This window comes from Rattus rattus, chromosome 4 (assembly GCF_011064425.1).
Source record: "Rattus rattus isolate New Zealand chromosome 4, Rrattus_CSIRO_v1, whole genome shotgun sequence".
Classification (NCBI taxonomy): Eukaryota; Metazoa; Chordata; class Mammalia; order Rodentia; family Muridae; genus Rattus; species Rattus rattus.
This window is the reverse complement of record NC_046157.1, coordinates 68,059,985-68,074,484: the sequence shown is the minus strand read 5'-3', so window position 1 is coordinate 68,074,484 and position 14,500 is coordinate 68,059,985. Positions and strand designations below refer to the sequence as shown.

The 14,500-nt window shown below is 35.6% G+C and overlaps 1 protein-coding gene across 6 annotated transcripts in view; it reads right to left on the bottom strand.

The window, feature by feature from the left end:
• The window catches only part of Robo2 (roundabout guidance receptor 2), a 115,440-nt gene that overhangs the window by 9,955 nt on the left and 90,985 nt on the right, over positions 1-14,500 (bottom strand). For 5 of the 6 annotated variants that reach the window (XM_032899163.1, XM_032899164.1, XM_032899165.1 and 2 more), the window contains 2 exons: positions 13,284-13,489; positions 3,095-3,268 (listed from right to left, as the gene is read on the bottom strand). In XM_032899163.1, coding sequence (XP_032755054.1) covers positions 3,095-3,268; positions 13,284-13,489 — 380 coding nt within the window. Of the gene's footprint in view, positions 1-3,094; positions 3,269-4,589; positions 5,667-13,283; positions 13,490-14,500 lie in introns of those variants that run through there. The other variant, XM_032899168.1, reaches the window with a different exon arrangement.

The following is a 14,500-nucleotide window of genomic DNA, read 5'->3' as shown; positions in this document are numbered from 1 at the left end:
ACACACACACACACATCCTTCCAGGAAATTTCCACTATAAAAGCCCATAGTAGATCCTCAGCTTACAGCTCCCTCAATGTTACTCCTTTCTTGCCTGCCTGGCATCATAGTCCATCTTGTTTTTCTATCTGCTCTAGTTATAGGCTTACTTTCCTTTTAAAAAATATCAAATGAACACTGGGCTTTTAATTGCTGACATCAGCTCCTATGATAACCTTTCCTTGAACATAAACATTGTTCATTTATTTATATTCTTCCTGCCTCTTATCATATTCGTGTTGTTGTTGAGCTTTCCTTGATAACCCTACATTAAAATTCTACCTCTGAAATACTTTACAATTTCTGTTGTTTCTCTCCATGGCAACAATCACCATTAGTATAATTTATGTTATTACTTATGCATGTATATTGGTCTGAACCTCTGTTTATTGACTAGAATATAAGGTCCAGGAGACTGAGGGATAATACCTATAATATATGCTCACTAAATATTTAAATGGAGGAACCAATGAGCTCATGAATTTTCAGAAAACTATATTGTGGCAGAGAAAAAATCTTTGTCTTAACTTGGAATTAATGACGAGGTCAAAGACAGTACAGTTCGAGAGAGGATAATCTCTGGAGAACTCATAGAGGGGGAACTGTCTACCATCTTTTGTCCAGAATTGGTCAGGCTATTTCTTTCAAGGATACATGACTTGGATTCAACAAGCCCTGCTTAGAAGAGATATTCCACAAGAGAAACAAGTATGTCTATGAATGTGTATAGACTTTTTATATTGCTTTTGGGAGAAAAACTGACATTTCTCATTATTCCAAATTCTTCTCAGTGGATACAGAGAAAATGACTCCCTTTGTTCAGAAAGTAGCTTGACACAAGGACACAGTAATCATAACAATGATTGAAAAGTGGGATGTGTCACTTGATACTAGGACATTCTACCATCAACAATAAAATCCGTCAGTCGATATTCAGAATCTACAAAGCCCAGTCTTAAAACTAGTGGGACTTGGGGCTAGAGAGAATGCGTGCGTGTGTAATATGCCTTCTCTGCAAGCATTGATACCTGATTTCAACCCTCCAGCACCCACATATAAACAAAGGCAGGTTCTATGGTGAGCACCTACAATACCAGTCTTAGGAGGATCAAACAAGAGTTGGAGCTTGCTAGAAATTTAGAGTGGACAAACACTGTGTTAACATCTGTACCCTTAACATTCATATTTCATGGAAACACTTCCCAAAGAAACACAGAAAGCTGGAAAAAGTATGAACCCAAGGTACATTAAAACAAACATGTTCGATGTTTTGAGTCTTGGCATGAGATTCACAGAAAGTACAAAGATGGCAGCTGGCTTCCTTCTCACAAAAATAAGAATAAAAGCAATAATGTTTTACCACTAAGGTTTTACCGGATCCTACTAAATTTGAGGCCCAAGGATTAGATCTAGGTTTTCCAATATAAGTTACAGAAATGCACAGAAAGTCGACTGTACTTCTGATAATTACATCAGACACGGAAGGCCATGTTTCAGGATATTGCCAAATGGTTCTAACCTTCACCTTGGCTAGGTTAATCCTCTTGATATTCAATAAACTGATCTCATGATAAATTTGGGAGGTCATAAGGAGGTGTTTTTGAGAAGTAGGGAGAAATTTTTCTTTGCCTATAAAGTTATAAGAAATACGAAGATATATTAAGTTGCAGAGCATTGAAAGGGAAGTTTCATATATTCAGAAAATATGAGAAGTGAGTTGAAAAACACTAGAACTAAGAGGCATAATAAAATAGACTCATCACGGATCATGTATGTCTTTCAGTAATATTGCTTCTTGAAGAGAGCAGTATTTAGTGAAATGCTCAAAGATTAGATGCTATGTGTAAATAAAATGATTTAAGTAAACCATTGTTGCTCGCTTTCAGCCACCAGTCCATCTGTCGATAAAGTTTTATTGACAATCATTCACAGTAATATGTTTGGAGACTTGGTTTCTTGTGACCCTGTCATCTAAGATGAACTATTATATTGCTGACTCAGCATCCCAAGTATTTGGATTATATGCATGTGCCAACAAGCCCAGTTTATGGAGTTTTGGCTATCTAATCTATGGCTACATTTCTATGGTAGACAAGCATTTTATACACTGAGACACACCTGCAGTTACAGTTTTAAATTTGTCCCTCCATACGTATACTCACATGACAAGGAATGGATTTAGGACATAAGCCCTATGCTCCCCAAAGTCAAAAGTATTTATTTTTGGACCTTAAGTAAAAGAAACAAACAAATATCGAGCCTTTCTTATGCATGGAATCTTTATGACTATAGGATTCATATACTGAAATTAATCCTATTGTTCATTGGTATAGTATTGTGAGTTGTGAACCACTGTGAGGACATTAGATCATGATGTTGGCTCAGGGCCCTTATAAAGAACACTAGAGAGACCCCTTCCATCATTTGAGATTACCAAAAGAAGGCACCACCTATAGCCATAAAGGACCCTATTAACTGGCACCAAGTGTTGCACTCCCTGGACTTTAAGACTGAGAAATAAAATTTCTCTTTTTCATTTTTCTATTGTTTATGAGATTGTGATCACATATTGCAGTACCTGGAAGAAAGAAAGTCTTTATAGCAACAGACTATGGCTGCCTATTGGTTCTAAAATTCATGAACCCAAAACCTTAGTTGATCACTTCATTGTCTTCTCAAAATAAAATAAAATAAAATAAAATATAATAGGCCCAATGCTTTTAAGTGTTCTCACACAATTACAAGTGCACTTTCACTGACAGTTTCCTTCCTACACTTAAGATGAGATGCTGGAGAGTTTTAGAAGAGCTGAAACATTGGGAAGTAGAATTCTAGGTCTTTCTGGAGGCATGCTGATGGTGAGGTGATGATGATGATGATAAAGAATTTCACATGATTGAAAAAAAGTGTGTTTCATTTAAACATGGCATGTGGCCAAGTATCTGAACTGGTAGATATTGAGGCAGTGCCTAGTCTACAACACCTCCTTTACTGAAAGTGAGTGAGAACACAGAGAATATTTCATGAGGTAACGTAGTTAGGATGAGTAACCTACCATCTGGCATCCCTTCCCTCCGATGAGGTAACACTGGCTGTGGGTCCATCCGCCCTCCCTTGTGTTTTTTGGTGGGCCGAGGCCTCTGGCTTTGATTCTGGGCAGCACTGGTGTTACTGTCTGTAGAAAATGGGCTGGTGGGCCGCTGCCTTTGAGAGGAAGTAAAGGCTTTTCCTGAAACGAAAACCAAGGGAATGGACATAGAGAATGCCACTGTAATACTTTATTTCTGTCTTGCCTTGTGTCTCTGCTCTTACTAGACTACACAGTGAATGTACCCTCAGATGCTATGTGAAGGTACAAAAGCCCACTGCATGTCTGCACGGAATGCATGACCTGCTGCACGTAATTTACCCGGTTTTTAATAAGCTAAGAAGACCCCATCCAACAGAAACACATTTCAAACAAATGGACCTGAAATAAATCCACCAACCAAATGCTTCCCATTGCTTGATTATAGTTTTATTCAGACTTGACAATCTTGATAATTCTTTCATAGGTCTATGCAAATGCATGCCACATTTACTTTTCAAAATAAGAAAAGGGTCTTTTTTTGTTTTGTTTTGTTTTTTTAAATTGTGTACTGTTATATTTGAAGAGTCAAATTTTACTCTTTGAATCCTAAACACTCTTTTGGTGTTTGGGAGTCATAATATTTGAAATTTTACACAAAATGTCTGCTTAGATGCATACATAAAATTGACCTTACCACTTAATGTTCATACACAATGAATTCTACTTTTCAGCAGAATTAAGATCCATGTAGAAGGTAGCAGGTCATAGTCTCAATGTATAACCCAAAATGTGATACATGTTTTCTGAGTAATATTATCCTATCGTAAAAGACTTGGCATTCTACATTTTTTTCTTTTTATAGTTTAGAATATGTGGAATTTATTCTGGGAAAATATCCCATGTATGGAATTTATTCTAGGAAAAGGGTCATCTAATACATATTCTACAATGAATTATTTTGATACTAAATTTATTATTGTAAGAGTGGACTGGTTTATGTGCACATATTCTCTTGAGCATATTTTCATTTCATACAAAATTATCATATGTAGTTACACTTTCCTAAGTCAGTGTGACTTGATATTGCTTAATGCTTTATTAGCGTTTAGCATACGTGCTGCTGGTGCACTTATGCCTTCTAATTTATTAGCTCCCTTGAACCCTCTCCCTTCTTTGCTTGTAGCAAACACCACAAGAAGCACTCAGGCAACATAAAGATTCTGACTTATGCCTTGGGAAGCAAGAAAATTCAAATAACCAGCTCTATCACAACATATTTTAGTTTGGATGCTCTATAAAATTAAACCTTTGCAATGCTTGACGCATGCTTATGTTTTGTTTGAAGAATATTTCATGCACATTAGAAAGAAATAACGATGGTGAAACTTATGAAAACATCCATGACGTAATTTTATCACCTGAACGTATAGCAAAGGTCAATTTACCATTTGAGTGCCATTAAATTAAAACTGAATCATGTATTGATACTTCATTAGTTTCTTTTGTTAAGATAACATAGTAAATGTGAATATTGTCTTCTATTCTATGCAGATAAGAAGTGTGTATTACAAATATAATGGCATATACATTGTGCCAAAGCTGTTATTTTTCCCTCCAAAATACTCATTTACTTATAAATTACCAAAGTTAATCGCACCTATCTTTCCCCACCCTGTGGCATGAGATGCACATGACAATTATGAAATTTTGACTTGGGTGCCATTATTCACTAGTCTTTGAAATCAAAACAGATTCACTTTAAAGAGCAGTACACATATAAATATCTTATTGAACTCACAAACGCGTTGGGTATATCTTTAGTGAGCATCCTTCAAAACAAAGATAAATCATTGTATTAACATCTTAGTCAAACAATTAGGCCCATCAGCCAAGTGAGCTGTTAGATAGTCTTAGACCCATTCACCCCATGCTGAGGAAACCTTCCCAGAAAGGGCCTCCACAAAAGGAAACGGGAGAAAGTAAAGCAGTGGAGACAAAAGCTGAATCATTTTTATCACCAGGTTCATTATTGATTTTGTGAGGATTTTGCAATGTGTGAGTTACTGAAAGTTTAATGACAATCTTAGTTGCTTTTTTTTTTGTACTATGAAAAGGAAGCACACTGCAATTAACCAGCAGAGCCTGAGAAGAATGAAGGAAGGGATGCAAGGGAGTGAGAAGGAGCCTATTTTGGGCTCCAAAATATTAGCATCCAAAGAGCTGTCCTGGTAACAGAGCGTCTATCCAACTGTGTTCATGCATATTTTAGGAAGCCTGCAGTTAGATTCACTGAGAAGGAAGAGCAGAAGCAAAGGTCAGTGTCTGGAGGACAGGATTCTCTCATGCAAAGAGTGTGGACTCGGAGTCTACCAACCTGTTCTTGTAAGACTGGTTCCATCCAGCCTAAAACCAGCTTTATCTGCTGCTGCCACCAATGCTTGTGCAAAGCTGCCGCTGGCAAAGATGGAGCCATCTGACGAGCTACCTACACTAGATCTATGACTAGAAAAGTTACGATCCTCGTCAGATGCAGAGCCCCATCCATTTACCATTGAACCTAAAAACAAATGCAGTGGTCCAGTAAGTCGTGGTGTCAGATACCTCGTCTGCTGTAACACAGTGCATGACGGCCAAGCTGGCCATTTCATCCCCTGGCTGATATTTTAAAGTTTCATGTGAGTTCTTTATTCTACTATCATCTATGTCTCAATTGGTTCAATTCTTAAATTGATTTAATGATCACATCATTTTCCCACAAGGATTGCTATACATACGTAACTTGCTGTACAACAAGAAAGAGTGATCTGACTGCAGTAATTTAATGTATTTAAGCAGAAAGAATTGATTAAAAAATAGTGTGCATATATTTTAGATGTAGTTCAGACTCCATCAACTATACCAAGATTTTAAGCTAAAAGTTAGTCATAAAAACAACAAAAACTTATATATTAAATGGCTAAACAATATCAACATAAAGAATACTGCATTTTACTGAATTTTATTTACAACAATGTTGTTATATATGCTGTAATTTTAATTAGCTTAATAACTCCAGTTCCTTTAAAAATAATTAATATAAAATATCATGAGCCATAAGGTAGATTTTTCTGCAAAATGAAACACAGTGTTAGTGGAAAAATACAAATTTTTACACAAATAGCTTCCGGTATGAAATACTTTGAGGATACTACTACAAGTAACACTTTCTTAAGGTTCTACAAAGCCAGTTTTCAATTTTTTTTAAAACACAAAATCACCGTGGGAGTTAAGCCAACTATTTACTATAATTAATTTAATATTTACTTAAGTTGTTATATGATTTAATTCATAATATAATAAACTACCAAATAGTGCTTACCCTAATATATTTAGAAAGGAGACACAAACATGTGTTTATGAAACACATGTTTTAGGTTTCCTAATTAACACAAATACATATTTATGAGAAATAGGTGAAAATCAAATATGGTAGAGTTTTTGCTCTATTCTCATCCTTCGAAGAGAACAGTGTAGTTAAGAGTTTAAAGTACTTAAAATATTCGTGAATGGGTTAGTGACACACACACGTTCCTTTTCAGAGCAGAGCAAACAGAATTGGAAAGGAGTAGTATCATCTAGACATTAAAATGGAGTCAGGAGTGTCAGAGAGAGGCTGTTTGGAGTCTAGTTGAAAAAGCACTAGGACATGGTCTTTATATTCCAAACAAGTCTGCTTGACACAGACCACTACAAGGGACCTAAGACAGATAAAACCTTCAATAGATCCTCCTCAGACAGATTCATCTCTCTGAGTTAAAGATCATTGTCGAGGACCAATAGGCCACAATGAGAGAAGAAACAAAGCAAAGGACTGTGTGCCCTTTGCCACAAGGAAAAAGAAAAACTCCGAAGCTATTCAGTATGGTGTCACCAAGACTGTAGAGCCTCAGCTGAGAGTAGGCTTAGGGAGTCTGACCTTCCGTTGGCTGTTTCACTTTTATAATAGACGTGCCCTTATTCTCTCCACACACTTCATGTTTTAATTCTCGAGCTTGCCTCTGGTACCTCCTGCCTTCCTTATTGCTGTCTAACTGTCTTTTGCAAGAACTGACACACTTTGATTTCTCCATATAAAGATCTCTAGACTGTCATCATCATCATCATCATCATCATCATCATCATCATCATCATCATCATCATCTCAATCACATCCTTATTATGCTTCTGAGTCACTGGGTCCTTGTACTACAGAGTCTTGTCTATCTGTGCAGTGTGGTAGGCACACAACACTATCTTCCACCACATAAGCATCCTTCATCAGTTGCTACTCTGATTTCCTGTGTCTAATGAAATCTTGGCTCTTTGTTGCCTTGACTCTGTTTCATCTTCAGTCTGCTGTTAAACTTAGACTCATTCTCTTTGTTGCAGAAATACTATAGAAGAAAAGAGCACATTGGTTCCATCCCTTGACAGGAACTGTTGCATATACATTCCATAGGAAGTAGAGTTTTATGGATAAAGAGCTACCTATTATCCATTCTGGCATATGTTATACAGGGACATTGAAGTACAGAAGTTCAATAAAGATTGACATATTAGATAATATAAATTTAGTATTTTCATTCTTCACTGTAAATTTTATGCATTAGTCTATCTGATGCATAATGTCTTAGCAATGACCTTATCTTCAAAAGAACATTTCCATAAACATTCCTAGAAAATTTAGCTTATTTATTTTTATTTATTTATTAAATAACATATAATGCTAGTAAATTCTTGTTGATTATTCAGAAACAGAAAAAATAATGATGTGATTGTCTTGCAACAAAAAATGGTAACAAATATATTTTTAGTATATAATGGAATGCATCTTATGTAATAATATGTAATAAGATTCATATATAATGATATATATATATGTATATATACATGTATACATATGTGTGTATATATATAATGATATGCTTGGCAACATTCAGATAGTAGTAGTTTATAGTATTTTTATTCAAAGTAAATTGATGAATTTACTTTGTCATAATTTAGTTGTGTGTGTGATTCTTAGTCATACTCAGAGACAGAGACAGAGAGCCAGAGAGAAACAGAGAGACAGAGAGAAAGATTAGAAGATAAGAAAAACATTGTTAGATTGAAGAGTAAGTCACTTTGATAGGAATCATGTCTATCATATCTGTGAACACATGTATGAAAATTTAGAAAATACCAAGTCTGAACAACCTGCCTGGAGAATCTTTCGAAACTGCAAGCAATTCATAGTCTTCTGACACATTATAGCCACAAACATAATCAATACATATTTAAACATTTAATGAAAAATGAATTTATGCCACATAGCAAATTTATTGGTGTTTACAGCTTCAATCTTTCTAAATTCCTCAGCTTAAAAATGCTGAAAGGCCAGAAAAAAAATCTGAAATTAATTCAGGCTGATGAAGAAGAATCTCACATAGGACATTAAGTTGCTTAAATGTTACTGAGCATAAAATGCCATGATAAAGTGGCATCTTGCTGTGTCTCTATTACATCTTCAGCACTAAAATTAATTTATGATCAGTCGTCAATTCATTTACATGTCAATTTATGCTAAATCCTTCCTTGCTGATAAATGCTTATCCTTAGAGCCATTAAGCTAGAGTAAAGTCTGTGCTCTATAATATGACCTTGTTAATTGTTGCATTACCATTTTTATGATCCACAAAAACTTACAGCCCCCATGTTTTTGAGCCAATATTTAATCCACTGCTTGTATAACTACTTGCTAAGTCAAATCTTCTGCTATAATTGTCTTCAGCTAAACCAGTCCTAATATTGATCTTTTCTAGATGTAGAACAAAAAAAAGGTAAATATATGTGAAAATACTTTTGATCCTCCCAATATTTGAGTGAGCAACAAATCTACCCATTTTTTTGTGTGTGTATGTGTGTTTTTGCATATTTGCATGCACATGTGTATATGTATGCACACATGCATATGTATGTAACATAGAGGAAAAGCAAAACAAACAAGTAGAAAAAATTTCCCTTGGTTATATAATATCCACTAATGTGTTTTACTTAGATAAACATCATTTGGCATCAAATTTCTCCTAAAGATCCTAGAGCTGCTGAAGTAGCCCTAGCACAATGAATTCTTCATTTGTAGCATTTACCAGAGATGCCCACTCATACTAAAATTAATTTATTCAAATATTTTTGTAATAGATGGAAATCCTCAGTTGAAAAGCTTAATGGACCACGTTCTAAACACCTGTGTAGCAATTAGACCACCAAGTGGGGTGTTTTCATACTGAGCAGTTGAGTGAGCTCTAGAAAAAACATTAAACTATCCAAAATCCCAAAGAAAATTGGTCCATAATTTTATTTTAGCCACCATGTGCATGTGTTTTCCAATGTGCAAGACAACTTCTCTCCCACTTAATAGCATCATTATTGACCTTAGTTCTTACACTGAGGCAAGATAAACTTTCAACTGTATGTTAAGGACACCCTTTTTCTTATCTCTTCCCATTCTACCTTCTGGAACTTTCTTTCTCATGGCACTATCATTAAACCTAGAATGGCATTGGGAAAAATAACCTGCTGAATCCTGTCTCTGTCTGTTACCTTGTGATGGTGCATTGCTGTTTTGCTAGAAGTCTCACTAGCTTAGTTTTGAATATAGAAACTTTTTTCAGTGATTATTTTCCCAATCTCAACATGATGTGCACTGCAACTCTAAACCTATTTTTGTGCTTTGTGACAATCAAACAGATATCATGATAATTTAGAAGCACATACATAATATATTATATTTATACATACATAATATATTATATATTAAATGGCATACATAATATATTATATATTAAGTGGTAAATATATATTCAGAATAGATGAAGTTGTATGATTAACCATCTGTAGATAGATAAATTCCTCTATCTATAAAATTAGGGCCTTGGCAATCATAGTTTTGACGGTTAAGTGAACTAACCTAGGGTAAATCCTAAGAACCAAGGCAGGAAGCATGTGCGAAGTGCCAGACCCTCAGTATTTTAGACTTTGAAATCCCAGCTCTGCATTCTTTTCCTCCCTTCCTCTTTGTTTCCCTTCTTCCTCTGGGAATTCTTTCTTTTCATCCCTCATCTTTCCTTCCTTTTGTTAGTTCTCGTTCCCTTGGTATGTTTGCAAAATATGAAAAACCTTTCAGGCTGTAGTAGTACCCGCCTTTAATTACAGCCTGTAGAACTGATCTGCACAGAAAGTTCCAAGACAGCAGGGCTACATAGCAATAACTGTCTCCAAAAGAAAACAGAAGGTGGGTAAAAGGTCATTCAATAATAATAATAATAATAATAATAATAATAATAATAATAATAATTTAATCAAATATCTAATCCAGGGATACATGTAAGGACACACAATAAAAGCTTGTTTTGGTAATAATTATATAAAGCAATATGTTTGCCCATACATGCTTTTTTTTAAAACTAAGCTTATAAAATTAGAACCATTGATAATTTTTTTCTCCTGACCTTTTTCTTAAATGAATATGTTTTGGAATTTAAGGAGTTCCACAGATTGTTCAGTTATTCTGAACATACTCTGAATAATGTATTTCTTCACAAAGGAGAGTTGTTTCTAGAATAATCATATTTATTTGTGTGTGTTTGTGTGTGTGTGTGTGTGTGTGTGTGTGTATTTATATGTATAAATGTCTTGCCTGAATGTATACCTGTGAACTATCTGGGTATAGTGCCTGCAGTGGGCAGAGGGGCACCATGATTAATGTATACAGGTACCTCTGGGCAAATACCCAAAGCACATGTCCATTTGCTGCTTCCACCCATGCACCTTCTCTGTATATATACATGTATATGTTCACATATTCTTTCTATAGTGACCCTTTAGTTTTGTACACTCATATGAATTTATAGACTCACATTCTCTATATACATGCCTATGCACTTTCTAATGTGCTCATGACTCCCAATATATTCACTTACTTCCTGTGCTCACATACTCTCTACCTGACTCAAAAACTGTCCATGTTCACTTATAGTCTAATCTACATATACACACATTTTATGCTCTCAGATTGAATGTAATAAGTTCATTCTTTTATGTTCATAAACTAACTAATAAACACTCAGAGAGAGAGAGAGAGACAGAGACAGAAAGAGATTGAGACAGAGAGATAGACAGACAGACTAGAACAGTTGTTCACAATCCCTTTGGGTCTCAAATTTCACTGGGGTCACCTAAGGCCATCAGAAAACACACATATGTATACTACAATTCATAACAGTCGCAAAATTATAGTTATGAAGTAATAATGGAAACAGTTTCATGATTGGGGTCACTACCACATAAGGAACTGTATTAAAGGTTCAAAGCATTAGGCAGGTTGAGGACTACTGGTCAAGAAGGGAAATTAAGCCTTTGATTAGATGTTCTCTGAGTTTCTAGCAGAAGGAAAGATAAAACATTGGAAGTTCTTACTTAGTTACTGTAGTAAAAGGTATAACTTCACTAAGGAGATATATTTTCAGGGGACATATTCCTTGTGAGGGAATACATACATAAATGGCTTGAAAAGTTTTTAACATGGCAACAATTAAGCAGCAAATATAAGTATCAAAAGAATTAGCTACAGGAGAAGTGCACACTGCTGGACTACCATTGCACAAGATATCCTAACTAGTTCTTAACAGTTTACCATGTGAAGGGGTCAAGTAGTATTCTTCTAAGTTAGAGAGACATATTTTGTCTCAGGGATTGCAATATTTAATATAGAACTTCAGAGTCTATGGCTGACTTTTGCCATTTTTTTTCTGGGAACATTTTTCTGGTTGCATTCTTAATAGGAAACAGTTTGGTATTACTTGTGAAATATGCAAAGATATTCAGATTTGCCCTAAAGTAGATTATGCTAGAAATTCAGCCAAAGAGGCTTAACATAATAGTGTACTAATAAGTCAGCTCTCACAGAATGCAAAAGTTTTAACTTTTGCCCTGTCACCTTCAGCTGGATATATGTTTCCAATCACCGCAATATATCTGTGGTTTTAAAATCTTAATTAGCTTGATAATCAGCTCAGCCTCAGGCAAGAGGAAATACTGAAAATTAGATTCATGCCTCAGATGCTGAGAATCACCAAAAGGAAGGCAGAAGCTGCGATGGGTCTATCATATACCATGGTCCAGCAGCCCTTGTAGATCTCTCAGGCAGTCTCAATACTGTAGAGATTAGGAAACTCTCAGAGTACACTTGGAATCAGGAAGCTCTGATAAGAAGCATTACAGGAGGAAAGGAATTATCTAATGACATAGATATAGCTCGTCTGAGATGGACCAGGAGAGTGCAGAGATCAGACTCAGGTTTGTACTAGCTCTGTCCCACTGTCTAGTAAGGGACTTGTTTGTGAGTGCAGAGGTAGATAACTAAGGAATAGAAAGACTAAAGTTTGTCTTTTGCTACTTCCTTTGTGTATATAAGGGATGTCATTTGGACAATTTTTAATCCTTAGAAACAGGCTGCTGCTTACTTCTCAGAGTCACCCTAGGCTTGCACCAATGGAAGTCTGCTTAGTGAACAAGAAGAAAAAAAAATGGAAACCTAAGCAATAAACAGTCAAAATAATTACACTTCTTGGCAGAAGACTGGTGATTATATTCAGCAATGTGAAATGCATAAATGTATTGCTTATCTCACTATGCATGTTTCCACTCTAAAAATATAATACCGTGTGTAACCTAAGAGAGGCTCCTTTCTGAAGGCTCGCTTATTTTCACCAGTGAATGATTTTACAGGGTGAAATATCAAGGAGCGTTTTAAGATCTCATTCACTTTGTATGTTGTTCCCGATATACAAATTATATCATTTCTAAAAGTAAAGCTTTTTTCATGTAACAGACTTGGTTCCCTAGCAGAGTGAACTTTTCTTGAAAGCCCGGGATATAATTGAGTTTTCCTTCATGTCTTTAAAGCTTTTTAAAATTCATGAATTTCCTTATCGTTTTAGCAGCAAAGCAAAAGTATTTCTAAATCCTTTTTGAATTTGGTGTTTAACATTATCATATTTAAACAGTTACAAAAATAGATGGAGTGGAATAAATCTTACATAAGGAAGCATTTGATTTATGATGCATTTTAATGTTGCAAATAGGTCACTTTTTCTTGTTCTATTAGTCTAGTTACCTGTTACAGAGCTGTCTAGATTGTCCATACTGGATCCAGGAGTCTGGTCTAGTGCTCTGAGGGGCCTGGGAATTTCTAATGGTTCCTCTTCATCATCAGCATCCTCATCTGGAACATCTGTCTCCAGGTCAGAAATCAAGGCTCCGGACACGTAACCTAATGGTGGAACTGGGGGTTGTGGAGGTGGAGTATTGCTTTGAATGTGCCTGAAATTCACACAAAAAGAAATAAGAGACAGAAAACAATTTGTTAACAGTCAACGAAATAGTAATTCCTGTAAAATGGCACGTTATGGTAACTCCTCCTGTTTCCCATGCTTACTCACCCAGAGCACTGCCTTCTATTTCAGCCGAGACACTGATATAGGCAAGTGCCTTCCCAAAAGGCAACCTCACAAATTAGGAAAGTTTGCGTTCATTGTTTATTAGGCAATACACAGGGAGGAAATTATATTTCAAGATTTTTTGTGTCAACAAGCTCTTAAAAGAGAATTGGAATATTTGTTACAAACCAAGTCTCCCCCCCTCTTCCTTTTTTCCTTCCTTCCTTTTTGCCTGTAATAGCTGCTTGGTTAGTGTTGAAGTTCAAATCATTTGTTTTAATCGATGCAGTTTGGTTGGAGAAAGTTTCTCAGGCGAAAGTGTGATTGGCTCAGCTCTGCCTCTGGCACAGTTCCTGGCCTATGAGGATGCTGTTGGCATGACTCCCATCACATTAGACAGAACAGATGTTTCATTATCCCAGTGTAGATTAGACACAAATACTTTGTGCTCTTGGTACTTGGAATCTTTCTCACCAAGAAAGTCTTAAGGGATTGAATTTAGAACATAAGGCATGTTCAATAGCCTTGTGGGTAAAGATATCTAGTCCCAATCTTAGAAAATCAATAGAACATGCATGGTCGTTCATTTATTAAAAATATTTAAGAAAATCATTGGTGTACATTTTATGACGTACACAATGTTGAGGTGGACCCCTGAGTCCATTGGATTTACTGTATGACTATTAATGAATTATTTCTAACCTGTAAAATGCTCATGGAATTAATTTGTGGTTATTTGTTACTGTAAGCAAAAAACAAGTGTGCTCTATGTCTGAGGTTTTTTGTTTTGTTTTGTTTTGTTTTGTTTTTTTAATTTCCTACAGAAGTAGTCAAACAGCTCCTTCCTTAGAGTCATTGCTAATAAGAACAAGGCATTTTTGCTATTGGCTTTTGA